This window comes from Symphalangus syndactylus, chromosome 3 (genome assembly GCF_028878055.3).
Source record: "Symphalangus syndactylus isolate Jambi chromosome 3, NHGRI_mSymSyn1-v2.1_pri, whole genome shotgun sequence".
In the NCBI taxonomy this organism is placed as follows: Eukaryota; Metazoa; Chordata; class Mammalia; order Primates; family Hylobatidae; genus Symphalangus; species Symphalangus syndactylus.
This window is the reverse complement of record NC_072425.2, coordinates 101,161,990-101,180,425: the sequence shown is the minus strand read 5'-3', so window position 1 is coordinate 101,180,425 and position 18,436 is coordinate 101,161,990. Positions and strand designations below refer to the sequence as shown.

General features: G+C 37.5%; 1 protein-coding gene across 2 annotated transcripts in view; it reads left to right on the top strand.

Moving 5' to 3' along the window:
• NXPH1 (neurexophilin 1) overlaps nt 1-16,476 on the top strand; it is a 382,907-nt gene extending 366,431 nt beyond the window's left edge. For both annotated transcript variants that reach the window (XM_063637085.1, XM_055272589.2), the window contains one exon: nt 14,522-16,476. In XM_063637085.1, coding sequence (XP_063493155.1) covers nt 14,522-15,283 — 762 coding nt within the window. In that variant the 3' untranslated portion in view covers nt 15,284-16,476. The remainder of the gene's footprint in view (nt 1-14,521) is intronic.
• The last annotated feature ends 1,960 nt before the right edge of the window (nt 16,477-18,436 follow it).

Below are 18,436 nucleotides of genomic sequence, written 5' to 3'. Positions count from 1 at the left end.
TCTTTGTTCTCACTGGTTTCAAAGAACTTATTTATTTCTGCCTTAATTTCATTATTTACCCAGTAGTCACTCAGGAGCAGGTTGTTCAGTTTCCAGGTAGTTGTGCAGTTTTGAATGAGTTTCTTAATCTTGAGTTCTAATTTGATTGCACTGTGTCCTGAGAGACTGTTTGTTATAATTTCTGTTATTTTGCATTTGCTAAGGAGTGTTTTACTTTCAATTATGTGGTCAATTTTAGAATAAGTGTGATGTGGTGCTGAGAAGAATGTATATTCTGTTGATTTGGGGTGGAGAGTTCTGTAAATGCCTATTAGGTCCTCCTGGTCCAGAGCTGAATTCAAGTCCTGAATATCCTTGTTAATTTTCTGTCTCATTGACCTGTCTAATATCGACAGTGGGGTGTTAAAGTCTCCCACTTTTTTGTGGCAGTCTAAGTCTCTTTGCAGGTGTCTAAGAATTTGCTTTGTGAATCTGGGTGCTCCTGTATTGGGTCCATATATATTTAGGATATTTAGCTTTGCTTGTTGCATTGATCCCTTTACCATTATGTCCTGCCCTTCTTTGTCTTTTTTGGTCTTTGTTGGTTTAAAGTCTGTTTTCTCAGAGACTAGGATTGTAACCCCTTCCATTTTTTTTTTTTTTTTTTTTTTTTTGCTTTCCATTTGCTTGGTAAATATTCCTCTATCCCTTTATTTTGAGCATACGTGTGTGTTTGCATGTCAGATGGGTCTCCTGAATACAGCAGATCGATAAGTCTTAACTCTATCCAATTTGCCAGTCTATGTCTTTTAATTGTGGCATTTAGCCCATTTACATTTAAAGTTAATATTATTGTGTGTGAATTTGATCCTGTCATTATTATGCTAACTGTTTATTCTGCCTGTTACATGATGCAGTTTCCTCATAGTGTCGATGGTCTTTACAATATGGTATGTTTTTGCAATGGCTGGTACTGGTTTTTCCTTTCCATATTTAGTGCTTCCTTTAGGAGCTCTCATAAGGCAGGCCTGGTGGTGACAAAATATCTCAGCATTTGCTTGTCTATAAAGGATTTTTATTTCTCCTTCACTCATGAAGCTTAGTTTGGCTGGATATGAAATTCGGGGTTGAAAATTATTTTCTCTAAGAATGTTAAATATTGGCCCCCAGTCTCTTGTGGCTTGTAGGGTTTCTGCAGAGAGATCCACTGTTATTCTGATGGGCTTCCCGTTGTGGGTAACCTGACCTTTCCCTCTGGCTGCCCTTAACATTTTTTCCTTCATTTCTACCTTGGTGAATCTGACAACTATGTGTCTTGGGGTGGCTCTTCTTGAGGAGTATCTTTGTGGTGTTCTCTGTGTTTTGTGGATTTTAATGTTGACCTGTCTTGCTAGGTTGGGGAAGTTCTCCTGGATAATATCCTAAAGAGTGTTTTCCAACTTGGTTCCATTCTCCCTGTCACTTTCAAGTACACCAATCAAAGGTAGTTTTGGTTCTTTCACATGTTCACATATTTCTTGGAGGCTTTGTTCATTCCTTTTCATTATTCTTTCTCTAATCTTGTCTTCACACTTTATTTCATTAAGTTGATCTTCAATCTCTGATATCCTTTCTTCCACTTGATTGATTCAGCTACTGATACTTGTGTATGTTTCACGAAGTTCTCGTGCTGTGTTTTTCAGCTCCATCAGGTCATTTATGTCCTTCTCTAAACTGGTTATTCTAGTTAACAATTCATCCAACCTTTTTTCAAGGTTCTTAGCTTCCTTGCATTGGGTTAGAACATGCTCCTTTAGCTTGGGGGAGTTTATTATTACCCACCTTCTGAAGCTTACTTCTGTCCATTCGTCAAACTCATTCTCTGTCCAGTTTTGTTCCCTTGCTGGTGAGGAGCTGTCAGCCTTTGGAGGAGAAGAGGCATTCTGGATTTGGAATTTCAGCCTTTTGCACTGTTTTTTCCTCATCTTTATCTGCCTTTGGTCTTTGATGTTGGTGACCTTTGGATGGGGTTTCTGTGTGGACGTCTTTTTTGTTGAGGTTGATGCTATTCCTTTCTGTTAGTTTTCCTTCTAACAGTCAGGCCCCTCTGCTACAGGTCTGTTGGAGTTTGCTGGAGGTCCACGTGAGACCCTGTTTGCCTGGGTATCACCAGGAGAGGCTGCAGAACAGCAAAGACTGCTGCCTGTTCCTTTCTGTGGAAGCTTTGTCCCAGAGGGACACCTGCCAGATGCCAGCTGGAGCTTTCCTATATGAGGTGTCTGTCGACCACTGTTTGGGGGTATCTCTCAGTCAGGAGGCATGGGGGTGAGGGACCCCCTTGAGGAGGCAGTCTGTCCCTTAGCAGAGCTCAAGCGCTATGCTGGGAGATCCACTGCTCTCTTCAGATCCAGCAGGCAGGAACATTTAAGTCTGCTGAAGCTGTGCCTACAGCTACCACTCCCCCCAGGTGCTCTGTCTCAGGAAGATAGGAGTTTTATCTATAAGCCCCTGACTGGGGCTGCTGCCTTTCTTTCAGAGATGCCTTGCCCAGGGAGAACGAATCTAGAGAGGCACATTGGCTACAGTGGCTTTGCTGAGCTGTGGTGGGCTTCACCCCGTCCGAACTTCCCACAGCAGTTTTGTTTACACTGTGAGGGGAAAACTGCCTACTCAAGCCTCAATAATGGTGGATGTCCCTCCTCCCACCAAGCTCAAGCATCCCAGGTTGACTTCAGACTGCTGTGCTGGCAGTGAGAATTTCAAGCCAGTGGATCTTAGCTTGCTGGGCTTCTTGGGGGTGGGATCCACTGAGCAAGACCACTTGGCTCCCTGGCTTCATCCCCCTTTCCATGGGAGTGAATAGTTTCATCTCACTGGAGTTCCAGGTGCCAGTGGGGTATGAAAAAAAAAATCCTGCAGCTAGCTCTTTGTCTGCCCAAATGGCTGCCCAGTTCTTTGCTTGAAACTCAGGGCCCTGGTGGTGTAGGCTCCCGAGGGAATCTCCTGGTCTGCGGGTTGTGAAGACTATGGGAAAAGTGTAGTATCTGGGCCAGAATTCACTGTCCTTCAAGGCACATTCTCTCACAGCTTCCTTTGGCTAGGGGAGAGAGTTCCCCGACCCCTTGTGCTTCCCAGGTGAGGCAATACCCCACCCTGCTTCTGATTGCCTTCCATGGGCTGCACGCACTGTCTAACCATTCCCAGTGAGATGAGCTTGGTACTTCAGCTGGAAATGTAGAATTCACCTGCCTTTTGCACTGATCTTGCTGGGAGCTGCAGACTGGAGCTGTTCCTATTTGGTCATCTTGCCAGTCACCTCTCTTTCTCTTTTTTCTTTCTTTAAAATAACCTGAACATACTGTACCTTTTTTCTTTATAAACTTTTAATTTTTTAAAACTTTTGATTACTGTGTAATAACACTTAGGTTAAAACACAAACACACCATAAAGCTGTACAAAATATTTTCTTTCTTTACATCCTTATTCTATAAAGTTTTTCTATTTTTAAAATTTTTATATCTTTTGCTTTTTAAACATTTTTAAAAATGAAGACACAAGCACACATATTAGCCTAGGCCTACACAGGGTCAGCATATTCAAGACATTATTAGTTGATAGGAATTTTCAGCTCCATTATAATCTCCTGGGACCACCATTGGATATACAGTCCATCTTCGTCTGAACATCAATAGGCGGTGTGTGAGTGTACCTCTAAAGATGACCACAGAGTTATCAGAATTATGCTAATTCCCACTTCAGTTTGTTTGGACTATTTGAGCTGATGTAATGTTTCCAGTCAGAAGACAAGAATAGAATAGCAGTGCACATTCTGAAAGCCTTATTTTCCTTTCTCCTTCAGGGTTTCGTAACCTAACTTGGCACAATAGGTCTCATGTGTTGTGCTCAAACTGCATATAACACTATATTTATGCCTTATATTTGTAGCCCCTATATTTATACCTTAGTATAAAAGAAATGAAAGAAATAAGTGCTTATCCTCTTCTCTGATTTTTACCCAGAATTATACAGATAGCTTCCCATTGTTTGGGTGGCAAGAAGAATAAATACAGGCATGTATTTATCCCCATGATATGCACCACATACAAATTTTTTAGTTTTGTCTTCACAAAAACCCAATGAGTTAGGTATTGTCTCAATTTTTTAATTGGATAAAATGCGGCTTTAATAGGTAGACAATGATGAAGTAGCAGAATTTGCATTTAGACCTATGATCTCTGACTGCAAAGCCCATTCTCTTAGTTCCTATGTAATACAGGCTCCTGGAGCCTACTGGGTTAAGAGAGAGCTATGAAGCTCCTTTTCTGCTTTTCCATTGTTAATGCAGCTCTGTGGTACCTGAAGCACTGCTTCAAACGAAGGAAATGATGTACCTTTTTTGTTGCTTGTTTTTTGCTTTTGTTTTTTTTTCCTTTAAATTTATTTATTCCCAGCTTTACTGATACATAATTGACCAATAAAAATGGTATATACTTAAGGCTTATAATCTGATGTTTTGATTTATGTATACACTGTGAAATGATTACCACAACCAAGCTAATTAAAATATTCATTACCTCACATAGTTACCAATTTTTTGTGTGTATGTAGTGAGAACTCTCCTACTCTCTTAGCAAATTTCAAGTATAGAATACATTGTTAATAACTGTAGTCACCATGTTGTACATTAGAACTCCAGAACTTATTCATCACATAATCAAATATTTGTATCCTTTAACCAACATCTTTCAATTTCCTCCATTCCCCAGCCTCTGGCAAATACCAGTCTACTTCCTGTTTCTGAGTTCCACTTATTTGGATTCCACATACAAGTGAGATCATGCAGTATTTGTTTCTGTTATCTAGCTTATTTTACTTAGCACAATGTCCTCTAGGTTCGTCCACATTGCTACAAATGACAAGATTTCCTTCTTTCTTAATGATTTTCTCATCCATTATGCGTATTTCTCATATCTTCTTTTTCCATTCATCCCTTGATGGACACTTAGGTCCATATCTTGGCAATTGTGAATAATGCTGCAATGAACATAAAATGCAGATTTTTTTGAGACCCTGATTTCATTTTCTTTGGATATAAACCCAGAAGTGGGATTGATGGATCAAATGGTAGTTTTATTTGTAGTTGTAGTTTTTTGAGGAATCTCCATATTGTTTTCCATAATCTCTCTACCAAGTCATAATTCCATCCACAGTGTACAACTGTTCCCTTTCTCCGCATCGTCATCAGCACTGATTATTGTTTGACCTTTTCATAATAGTTATGCTGACAGGTGTGAGGTGATATATCACTGTTGTTTTGATTTACAGGAAGGAATGTATTTTTGATGTATTAAAATGCTACTTTCATCTGGCTTACGTAGAATGCAGGCACTTTGGGTATTATCAATAAAATACAGGCTCTAAATTTGTAAGAAGGGAATCTCTAAGTGCCATGTGTCCCCGTAAAATATTGATTGTGAATCAATTAACATTCACTGTTAAAATAGATGTAGCTAAGAAAATGAACCATACAGGTAATTTATTAAGTGCTTACTCTATGCTAGGCACTCCTTTTGCCGAGATACACATGGCATAAAATAGAAAGAACATTTCTCAAAGATTCTTAAGACTGTAGTCTTGGGAAACTAAACTCTTGAGATAATTGTATGAAAAAGAGTCTAACATCTTTAAATAGCTGCCTACCTTTCTCTAAACTAGTTAAGAAAGGGTCTAGTGAAAACATGGGCACCATGTAATCCACCTTGTAAGATTCAGAGGGCCTGAGATAGAATTCTAAATTTCTTTGCAGAGAGAAAAAGCAAATTAAAAGATGAAGGAATACTATATCCATGTAAGTCTATGGCCAGTGAAGACACTTTTGGGTATGGACAACTCATTTTATCCTATATGAACTTCTTTTAAAGTAATCATACAAATATATACACCCAGAAAAATGAAAATTCAACAAGAGAGAGGGGAGTGGGATATCTGAAAAAGCAATGAGCAAAGAAAACAATGGAATCAAGGCTAAAATAGTAACTATGTAACCTGGCTATGAAACAATGTAATAATTAAGGATCTACCACACAAAACGTATATAAGATGTAAAAATATGGTATATTCATAATATAGAATTCTAACTATACTTAAGTTTAAAATAAAGGTGATGTGCATTGTAGAATGTTTAGTTAATGAAATACAGGTGATATATCTGAATATACTAGCTGAGATGTGTCTCTAAGATATTTTGTTAATTGGAAAATATATAATGTAATTTATAAAATAGACACCATGTATGTAAGATATTTATATATGAAAAAGAGTGAAAATACTTAGGAACAATATATACCAAAACTCGAACAGGTTTTATCTTTGTGGGGGTGGGATGGCAAGGAAGCAGGGGTTGATGATGAAGAACATCTTTTACATTTTATTTTATTAATTTCCTATAATGTTTAATGTTTTAGTAAGCATAAATTAATGTAAAATTTCATTATTAAAATGGCTCTTAAAAATAAAGGATATATCGTGTGGAATAGCGAGAAGTAGCTTACCAGCAGTGATCTTGGACAAGTGCTATTTGAGTTTCCATATCTCTTCAGTAAGCTGAAGACTTCGCTATTGACCTCAAAGTTAGTGAGTGTGTGTGTGTGTGGTTTAAACGTAATACAATGCCATATGTAACGTGCTAATTACAATATCAGTGATATAGTGTTCCCTTAACCAATAGCAGTCAATAATATGCAACATATATTCAACGTAGGTAACCATAAATCACTAAAATGAAGTTGTAATCATAGAGCAATGTTAGTTTGTTGGTTACTTATTCACCGATGAGCAATGTTGCTTAAGCAATAGTTTTTTTTTTTTAAACATTTTTGTTTGTGTTCATATATTTGGTGAAATAAATATAAATTTTTCAAAGCAATCTTGAGATTATTTATACTGAACAGTAATAGATCAACAGTAAAATATGCAGGTTGGTAAAAGTTAAAAGACATCTCATTTCTCATTTATAAAAAGAGATATACAAATGTTTGGAGACACTTTTAGTTGAAGATTGTATATCTAAGGAAGTAAACATTTTGTCACGTAAGGGCAGAATAGTTGAAGTGGGAGTGAAGTCGAGAAGTGGTTTATTCCCCCAAAATGGTATCTTTCAACAATATTTTTAAAAGATAACATATTGGCGTTATTACTATAAACCTATTATGAGATGATATTAGAACAAGCAGTGTGTAATTATGCTCCTAAGACATGTATAGGAGGAGCTAGAGCAAAGTGTGGCAACTCTTTTTTTTTTTTTGAGATGGAGTCTCGCTCTGTGGCCCAGGCTGTAGTGCAGTGGTGTAATCTTGGCTCACTGCAAGCTCCTCCTCCCGAGTTCATGCCGTTCTCCTGCCTCAGCCTCCAGAGTAGCTGGGACTACAGGCGCCCACCACTGCGCAGGGCCAATTTTTTTGTATTTTCAGTAGAGACGGGGTTTCAGTGTGTTAGCCAGGATGGTCTCTACCTCCCCACCTCGTGATCCGCCCGCCTCAGCCTCCCAAAGTGCTGGGATTACAGGCGTGAGCCACCGCACCCAGCCAAAGTGTGGCAACTCTTCATGTGCTCACACTTCCACCATCCAATGGTAGTTTTTTTCTCTCTAGCCCCAAACTCAGGTTCTGTCCTAGGTATGCTCCTTTGATGTTAGATCTAAGCTTGGTCTTTGTTTAATGTTGAAGAAAATGACCCTTGTCTATGCCCCTATTTTTATAGTCTCAAAAGAATCATATATTTAAAAATGCATAGACTTATGTTAAGAATCTTTATGTCTCAGTGTTTCTGAAACAATGAGACACATAAAATTTGTGGAAATGGTATTATTGAACTAGAGAGCCAGCTCCTTTGGGAATGGGCATTGGCCACTTTTGACATGGAAAATTATCCTCAGGAAGTATATTTGGTGTTTTCATTATAATATCATAGAAAATATTTATAGAAAAAGTTTCATATGTTTTAGTTTTTTGTTGGTTTGTTTTTTGGTAATCATCTTTATGCCATAGTCTTTACCACTTCTGAAGATCAACCTGGCTCCTCTTCCGCCTGTCCTCAAAGTGCTAACATTTTTAAAGATATTCTTAGAATACTTCTTTATTACCATACGTTACTTGCACGATACGATCTACTCATACTACAAAATCAACATCACCATCCCTCTTATGTCTCCAGACCTTCAGATCCTTGTTTCCAGTTTCCTAGTGGATGGCATCACCAGAATGACTTTCCACAGGCACTTAAACTCCCAATATTTCTATGAGATTTAATTTTATTTTCCAGCCAACTTGTTACCGCTGTTTTCCTTACAGATGCAAGCAAACTTTCTCAACCTTTTCATGTTTCTATTTAGCCAAGAATCATCAAGCTGAGTTAATCCTACCTCTGAATTATCTCTTAGATCCATCATTTCTTCCTTTTTCTCTGCTACTGTTTTGGTTCAGGTTCACTTCTTTTTCAAATGAAGTATTGCAATTAGTTATTTAACTAGTCTCCCTTCCTTCAAGTTCTCTCTCTATTAAACCACCCTTTAATATCTACTCAGCGATTCTTCTAGAGCCAGGATGACCTACTTAAAAAGAAAACAAAATGAAATGTAGTAACTCCCTATTTCCTGTAAGATTAAGTTTAAATGCCTTAGCAGCACCTTTACGATTTGGCCCTTGCCTTCCTTCTACAAGTTTTTGGCAAGCTCTTCTATTTCTCCTCTAATGTAATGCTCCCTAGGGTTCAGCAGTAAGAAGCCATTTTCTTTTTTCCCCTTTCTTTATTGACAAGTGAAAATTGTGTATAATTATGGTATACAGTATAAGGCTATGAGATATGTATACATTGTGGAATGGCTAAATCAAGCTATTTACCATCTGCATTATCTCACATACTTGTTTTTTTGTGTATGGTGAGAATGCTTAAAATCTACTCTCTTAGCATGGTCTCACTTATATGTGGAGTGTAAAAAAGTTGAACTCATATAAACAGAGTAAAATGGTGGATACCTGGGGGTGGGGGTGGGTGGAGTAGAGAGATGTTTGTCTATGAATATAAAATTTTAGTTAGAGAATAATAAGTTTTTTTTTTCATTCTTACATTTGACATGTCCTTTCTCTGCTCTGCTTTGGCACTGACTGCCCTGAGACAGAGTCTTGCTCTGTCGCCAGGCTGGAGTGCTGTGGTGCGATCTTGGCTCACTGCAACCTCCGTTTCCCGGATTCAAGCGATTCTCCTGCCTCTGCCTCCCAAGTTGCTGGGACTACAGGTGTGTGCCATCATGCCCAGCTAATTTTTTTTTTTTTTTTGTATTTTTAGTAGAGACAGGGTTTCACCATGTTGGCCAGGATGATCTGATCTGTTGACCGCGTTATCTGCCCACCTTGGCTTCCCAAAGTGCTAGGATTTCAGGCAAGAGCTACCATCCCCGGCCCTGTTCTTTGTTCTTGGAAGAACTCCTCTGGTCCATGCACTAGCTGTTAAACTACCAAGCCTCTTTTATCTACCACATCTAAGGATCATCTCTTCTGTTGTACCTTCTCTACCTTTCAACTTTGACTATGATTGCTGGAATGTTACACATAGTGCTGGTCGCATCACACTGTGATGGCTTAATTGATGCCTCCAGTAGACTGTGAACTACTTGAGAGCCAGGACCATGTGCCATTTATGTTTGCATTTCTTTATTCCACTCAGTATTCTTGTAGTCTCACTATACAGCTATTTTGTTAATAAGACAAAAGAAATTGGAGTTGTTAGTATTGAACAGCTCTGGGGACTTTGCTGAGGAACCTTCCTGTTTTTTCCAGATTTATATTCTCTTTTAGACATTGTCCTGCTCCCTTCCTAACCTAAGTAAAAAGCAACTACTGAGGGAATAAGAATATTTAAGACAGTGTTAATGATGATTACAGCTGAAACCTGCTTTGATTCTTTACCCACACTGAGATGTTCCAGAGAGGCTTCCTGACTGTCAGCACCACTTGAAGCCTTTCCCATTGTATCACTGAAGGCAAATAATTCATTGCATTTGGAAGCTAAGCCATTTAATAGCTAAGTTTATGCTCATCCTTTGTTGAGTTCAGCCACTTACTTTACTTGCCATATTTTTAGGTAGTCACAGCAGCACTTTCAAAAATATATGCTTGCTTGCTTTCCTTTTCAACATTTCGATTCATGTTTCATTGTTTGGAGTTCAATATATATTGATGCTATCCTTAATATAAATTTTAAAAATTATTTTATTGTGGTATGAGCGCTTAATGTGAGTTCCACCCTCTTAACAAATTTTTAAACTGTAAAATACAATATTGGCTATAAGTACAATGTTGTACAGCAGATCTCTAGAATTTATTTCAACCTGATTAACTAAAACTTTATGCTCATTTTCTTCTCCGCCCTTTCCCCCCCACAGCATGCTTTTTTTTAATTGTTTGCTTTATGTTTGTGGTGATATTGAAGGGAGATTTTCTTTCAAGAATGCTTTATGCTCTTAAATCTGATTACAAATTAATAATTTACATAAAATATTATGTAGTGAGATTCAGAGGTAAAAATATCTGGTGATGACAACAGCTAAGACTACTATTGAACAGTGTTCCAGGTACTGTCCTTAGAAATTTGAATGGAGTGCCCTATTTAATCCTCACAACAGCCCTGTGAAGAAGATTGATATTCTTCTATTCCCTAGAAGAGAGAAACAGTGAAGCTTAAACAAGTTAAGTAACTTGCCCACATCACACAGCTGTTAAAGATCAGAGCCTGGACTGGGATTCAGGCAGTCTGACTCCAGAGTGCACTCCCATAATTACTACAGCTGTGGATAACATAATTTAGAACTAAACAATTTTTATTCTACCTGAAAATCAGAGGTTTGTCTGTCAGAGGAGTCTTAGCATCTTTTTGAATAGATTGATTCTTCCTTCTTGAAACCATATTCACTACTTCCCCATGTTTTCCTTTCATTTACCCCTATGTTACTGGTAAATTGAACTGTAAATCCCTCTTCTCCTCCTTCTTTAGGATAATTTCATTACTGCTTCATTAGCCAGTGCATCATGAAAGCATCTCAATACAGCCCTTTGCTGATGCTGAGATATAAGCACTAAGCCACTACTATATACGTTCCTGTATTTATTCTTTTTGCCACACAAACAATGAGAAACTGTCTAGATAATTCCAGGCAAAAACCAGAGAAGAGGATACACATGTATTTGTTTTATACTGAGGCATAAATGTAGGAACTGTGATAAGGTCAATGCTTATGTAACTAGGCAAGTGCAGATTCAGATGTTTAATCAATTGGATTTTATTAACACACACACACACTCTGTCTCCCACATCCAAAGATATGTACTATTTTTACTGATTAATGTTAGCTTTAAATTTTACATTATAGCTACTCTGTGTTATAGAAAAATAGTATCTTTTGAAATGCAGTACCTTCAGAAAATTAGTGGGAAAGCTGTAATTGTTTTTATTAGTTTTATAATTATAATGAAAAATACTAACTCTAGAACTGCTAAGGATAATACTTTTGATGTGAGAGTAAATATTTTTCCATAATGGAATGGCTTTATTGTCAGGATAGATTGGAAATATAATGCTTTTTTCTTAAGAAAAGTTATATATTCCTATGCATAATCCTCCTCTCCCAATAAATATTTTTCCTCTCAACTTTATCCTATTAGAAATTAATATTTAGTCCTTATTAAAAATTACTTGTGCTAAAGCAACCATTTTGCTGTTATTAGTCATTTCTACCGTTTGAATGTGGTCCATTTCTGGGATAATATTTTGGTATGAAGAAAATCTGTAAACAGGAAACAGTTTGGGTACATAGGGGAAAGGAGAGATACCAAAGCAAGGGTTGAGCAAAAGTGAAAGGGAAGTACTTACAACTAAAAAAAGTTGGCAGCAAAGATAACCTTCTGTCAATTTCCTATATTTTCCCCAAGACCACTAATGGCCATCTGATAGCCCCATTTGACTCCACAGCAGGGTGTTCGCTTATTGTGGGGAGCTGACTGCATACACGAGGCTGGTCCGCGTTTCTCTTAGATGTGACCTTGCCCCGACAATAATCCAGTGACTGATTCCCCATTGGTCAGTGTTATCTATTCTTCCTTCATCTCTGCACACAATGGCCCTCTGCATCTTTCCATGAAGGCATTGCTATTGCCTTGGGGATCACAGCAGATGCAACTGTACTCGAGCTAGCAGCCTGAAAGAGTTGACAGTTTTTTTGTTAGCCTACCCAGAGTTTCAGTTTTGGCTTTTCAGGGTGCTGTCACGGGATACAAACGCATGATGAAGTTGCATTTTATCTCAGATGCAATGAATTTTCATGGAGACCAACTTGCAGGGTTTTTAAGCTCAGCATTGTTAGGAAGATCACAGCTTCAGCTGGTATTCTTTCTGTGGTGAGAATAGTCCAACCACACTCATGTTACCTCAGTTTGAACAGGCAAATAGGAGACTACTTCTTGGCTTGAAAAGAAGGATTACAAGATCTAAGAGCTTTTGTTCTAGTTGAGATGACAAAGGTTCTCTGCATCCGTGTCCCTGGGGGAGCCCATTTTTTCCCACATTCCAAGCACTTGGCTGTGTAATGCTGGGCAAAACTTCTCCCAGGCAAGATCTCCATATGTATTATTTGGCTTCTTTCTCTAATTGTCCTCAAACATCAGCTTGGTATTCACAATAATAGCTACAATTATTGAGCCCTTTCCAAATGCTAGCCACTGTTCTAAAGGTTTTACCTGTTTAGCTCATTCAATCCTCACAAACTTATGAAGTAGATATCATATTGCCTACATTTTACAGATTCAGGAAACAGAGGCACAGGGAAGTTAAAATAACTTGACCAGGGGCACACAGCTTGGCAGTGTCAAAGCTGGGAAGGAATTCCAGGGAGTCTGGCTCTCAAATTTATGGTCTTGCTCCCCAGGGATTGAGAGTGCATCCTTTCAGCAACAAGTGGTTGAGTAAAATGCTATTTTCAGGTCAAATTTGTATCCTAACAAGAGTCCCCCACAGCTAAGTCTAGGGAAGTGTCCCTGGAACACAGCTATAATTCCTAATGGGCCTGAATTTTAAAAAGCTTTCCAGGAATGACCATTCATTTTAAGAACAGTTTGGAAGGAGACTGGAGGGTCCAATGAAGCTGCTGAGTAGTAATCAGGCTGGTATCTGAGACAAGACTCAGAACTGGTTCTCCAGGGGCATGGCAATATAAGTTTATTGTGAAATGTGGCTTTTTAATGGGTAGCTGGGGACTCCATTCAACAGCCTTACCTTAAAACAGCAAGTCCGCATATTGGATGGTTTACTGGTCTTGGCTATTTTAGTTCCTGTGGGTCCTTAGTTCTGTTAGCTTCTGTCCTTGATTCTTTCATGTCAGGATAAGAAGTTACTACTTTAACTACAGGCCAGTGTGGTCATTGTGGCCACTGGTTCTTCTATATCTCTGTGCAGTTTGAGATACAATTCTTTCCTAAGAAATAATCTTGGGGTCCTAGGAGAACAGTGTCTGCATGTGACTCTCATAATCCACCCTGAAGTGACCTCTCAGTCACTGACCACATGTTGTTGGTTTCTCTAGAATTGACAATTACTTAAAGTCACTTTCCTAGATCACATGTTAAGCCCTTCAAGGTAAAAAATTATGTCTTATTCAATATATTCATTGCTTATTATAGGTGGTAGTAAACATGTTATTTTGTTTTGACCAGTTAAAATATACCAGAGTCTCTTTGCAAAACCAACTTTTCTAATATGACTGTAATATGGATAACGAAATAGTCTAAAGGGTGTCAGTTGACATATGTCTGAGAATCACACAGTTTGTTTCATATTTATATATTTCTTCTAACAAAATGGGATACATGTGCAGAATATGCAGGTTTGTTACACAAGTATACATGTGCCATGGTGTTTTGCTGCACCTATTGACCCGTTCTCTAAGTTCCCTCCCCTCACCTCTCCACCCCTCAACAGTCTCTGGTGTGTGCTGTTTGCCTCTCTGTGTCCAGAGAATCATACAGTTTTAAAGCTTAGGGTAATTTTGAAATAGAAAAAGAACATAATGATTTATAAAATTTGATTTCAAAAGTGTTTGAATTTTTGTGCTAAGAAGTAATTACTTTGGTTTGTATTTGAATTAACTTTGCTTTATTCATGCTGGGTGGCCTTTTCTTCCATTAACCAATGGTTTTATATAATTTTTAGGTCATATTTAGTAATTTTTCCACCCACATCTCCCTTCTTCCATTGTTATACAAAAATAGAAGTGGTATTTTATCACATATTAAAAAATATTGGCCAGATGCTGATGGTGCTTTTAAAATGTAATTATTTAATTCTGAGACTCTGGGAGAGGGGGCTTAGATCTGTGCTTTGGGTGTTCTTCTCAGATGCGGTGCTTTTAAAAAAAAGTGTAATTATTTAATTCTGAGACTCAGAGAAGGCTTGGATCTATGCATTGGGTGTTATTCTCAGATGCAGAGATGTAAATGCCATTTTTCTGCTCTGTTTTCAGGTCACATGTGCCAATTTAACGAACGGTGGAAAGTCAGAACTTCTGAAATCAGGAAGCAGCAAATCCACACTAAAGCACATATGGACAGAAAGCAGCAAAGACTTGTCTATCAGCCGACTCCTGTCACAGACTTTTCGTGGCAAAGAGAATGATACAGATTTGGATCTGAGATATGACACCCCAGAACCTTATTCTGAGCAAGACCTCTGGGACTGGCTGAGGAACTCCACAGACCTTCAAGAGCCTCGGCCCAGGGCCAAGAGAAGGCCCATTGTTAAAACGGGCAAGTTTAAGAAAATGTTTGGATGGGGCGATTTTCATTCCAACATCAAAACAGTGAAGCTGAACCTGTTGATAACTGGGAAAATTGTAGATCATGGCAATGGGACATTTAGTGTTTATTTCAGGCATAATTCAACTGGTCAAGGGAATGTATCTGTCAGCTTGGTACCCCCTACAAAAATCGTGGAATTTGACTTGGCACAACAAACCGTGATTGATGCCAAAGATTCCAAGTCTTTTAATTGTCGCATTGAATATGAAAAGGTTGACAAGGCTACCAAGAACACACTCTGCAACTATGACCCTTCAAAAACCTGTTACCAGGAGCAGACCCAAAGTCATGTATCCTGGCTCTGCTCCAAGCCCTTTAAGGTGATCTGTATTTACATTTCCTTTTATAGTACAGATTATAAACTGGTACAGAAAGTGTGCCCTGACTACAACTACCACAGTGACACACCTTACTTTCCCTCGGGATGAAGGTGAACATAGGGGTGAGACTGAAGCCTGAGGAATTAAAGGTCATATGACAGGGCTGTTACCTCAAAGAAGAAGGTCACATCTGTTGCCTGGAATGTGTCTACACTGCTGCTCTTGTCAACTGGCTGCAAATACACTAGTGGAAAACAATCTGATGTAATTTCTACCCAGTCAGCTTCATCCCTCAGTATAATTGTAAATCATCACAGGTTTTGAAGTCACACCTGAAGACATGCTCTCACATATAGAGGTACACAAACACACTGTCATGCACATTTCAGCTTGCATCTATCATGATTCCTGTTGAGAGGGCTTTCATTGTCTGACTCATAAAGGTTCAGGATCAACTATCATCAAACGGAAGGATTAACTAGACAGAGAATGTTTCTAACAGTTGCTGTTATGGAAATCTCTTTTAAAGTCTTGAGTACATGCTAATCAATAATCCCCACTCATGCATTCCTACTGCTTGGAGTAGCTGTACTGGTAAATACTACTGTAGGAATATCTGCTTGTTAAAATGGAAAAATGTGTCTTTAGAGCTCAGTATTCTTTATTTTACAAACACAACAAAATGTAGTAACTTTTTTCCAGCATACATGTAGGCACATTCAAGGTGGTCCAAGATGGCTCTTTTTTCTATAAAAGGGGCCTGTTCTCAGTAAAGATGAGCAAACATTTGGAATTTACATGTGGGCAGACATTGGGATAACAACTTGCATCACCAATCATTGGACTTTAGTGAAGTTGAGACCAGCTAAGGCTGCTTAAAATAAGTTCTGATCATTATATAAGAAGGGAAATTCCTGGCAGACACCATGTAAGTTGTAAGTGTCTGTCTTATCTTTACTACACATATTGTAACAAATTCAGTATCCTAGTCTTCATTTGTATGAATGGTTTGTATTGTACATAGTTTAACCAAGTGTTATTTGAGCTGCTTATTAATATTAACTTGTACTTGTCTCTCTGCTTGTTATTGGTTAAGAAAAAAGGATATGAGGAATTCATTTTATCAATGTAGCTGTGAACACCATTAAAAAGACAAACTTAATGTACAGAGCATTTATTCAGATCAAGTATTGTTGAAAGCTATACATATACAACATTACAGTCTGTCTGTATTTAGATATTTTATTTCTGGAAAAAATGAAATTGTACATAAAAATAAAACACTTAAAGTTGAGTTTCAATATGCACTTGTGTAAGATGGTGATTTAAATGGTTCTGACAAGAAGAATGTGCTGGAATACAGTCCTGGTTTTGCATCTCATATCTCTAAATTTGTACAGAACTATCTAAACTGCTGTTAGTTGCCCAGTCAAAACAACTTAAGGGTTTCAATCTGAAGCCTGGGGAATTTGTGGCATATAGCATTGCACACATTTTTGGTGTACTGTCATGCTGGTTATTCAAGAATACCAAAAATCAATGAACATAAGGAGATAATTGAGGTCCCCTAATTTAATTATATATAGTTGAATTATTTCCTGACCAGTCTTTATTTAGCAGAAGAATGGAAGTGAAAGCATTCTTTTTGCTTTAACAGAATCAAGATGCCTGAAGACTGTAGCTGAATTTTCCTGATTATACTGTAATGACTCAACTGAAGAAATTGTGATAACATTGGAGGGCTTCAATGCTCAATTTACCTATAGCAGATTGGATCAACTTTATATATATATATATATATATCATTGTTTATGGACATTAACTTTAACAAATAATTGCTGTACACAATTTCAGCAAAATAACCAGATGAAGAAATATGTGAGGTGACCAATTTTTAAAGCCACGAGTTGGGAATCAGAATTTGAATCGTTTCAAAGGTTAACAAACTATGTCAAATTAAGAACACAAATTCATTATCGTCTTCCCCTTATGGTACTGAGAAATAAGTCTGTTTTCATACAGAAAATAATGAAAGTATTGCAAGAGAAACAAAACCACAGAGTTCTAAAGTGAGAACTCAATAACCGATTTGATTAATGAGAGTCAACTGCAAATCGAACACTCATTACTCTGTTAAATGTCCATTTCTTGAAATGCTCCAAAATATCTAGACCGTTTATATCAATATGTTTATTAATTAGTTTACCATGGAATTTAGAAGCTAATGTTAGAACAGCATCTCTTTGGCACAACAGGCAGTAAGACCTTAATCAGTCCTGGCTGCTGAACATATTTGCTGTAGATAAATCTTGTCATTCTGGAGTTTATTTATCAAAAGTGATCACTTCTTAGGAATTAGTTGGCTCTTAGCAAACATGAGAGTAAGTAAGAAAGGAAAAAAAATATTTTTAAAGGATCATTTGATTAGTGGACTATGAGTCTCATTGTATGGTCTGATCTGTCGTTTTGTAATCAAAAATTCAAAGTAAGATAAAAATGTGCTTCAGTCTCCAACCCTCTATCTTGCATTCTAAACTCCCAGTGAAATGTAGCTTATACAGTTTTATAAACACACAGAACACAGCTAACATTCATAGACTGAAATGTTTTACTGAGATTTTCTTTAGAAGAAAAACAAAAAAGAAAAGATGTAGCAAACTTTCAACAAGCATTTTAATTTTAAAAAATCCAAACCTTCAGGACCCTTATTCTGGGCCAGTACACATTCATCCCAAACTTCTATATCAATAACACCTCTATCTGTAATAGAGAAAAATTATTATGATATAGAACTTTGATTCAAAGAAATGTATTTGCACCCATTAAATTCTTCCTTTCTTAGACAAGGAAATGGGTGAAGGAAGATGATCAAAGTCAAAGATCAAAGGCTCAGAGGAAAACTATTAGACCAACTTGTTGCTTAAACAAACTGGTTAAGTTTTAACTGTGTTAGGAAACGCTTTTGTTATTTGGAAAATAAACTTTAAGCAACACTAAGAAAATAACATTCTCTAGAATCTTAAATGTTATTTCACACCTTTGCTGAAGTACAGAAAAAGACTTCCAGGTGGAAATGGTTAGTATCTGATGCAAACATGGGTTTGTCATCTCCTATTGTTCGTTTCAAAAACATTTTAGTAAAATCAAAATTATTATAAAGTAATGACTGTTGTAGCTTCTTGCCTCATGGAAGAAAAATGATACAAATTACAGGTTTATCTCTTTATGAAACAAAAAAAATGAATTGTCATGTTATGTTCT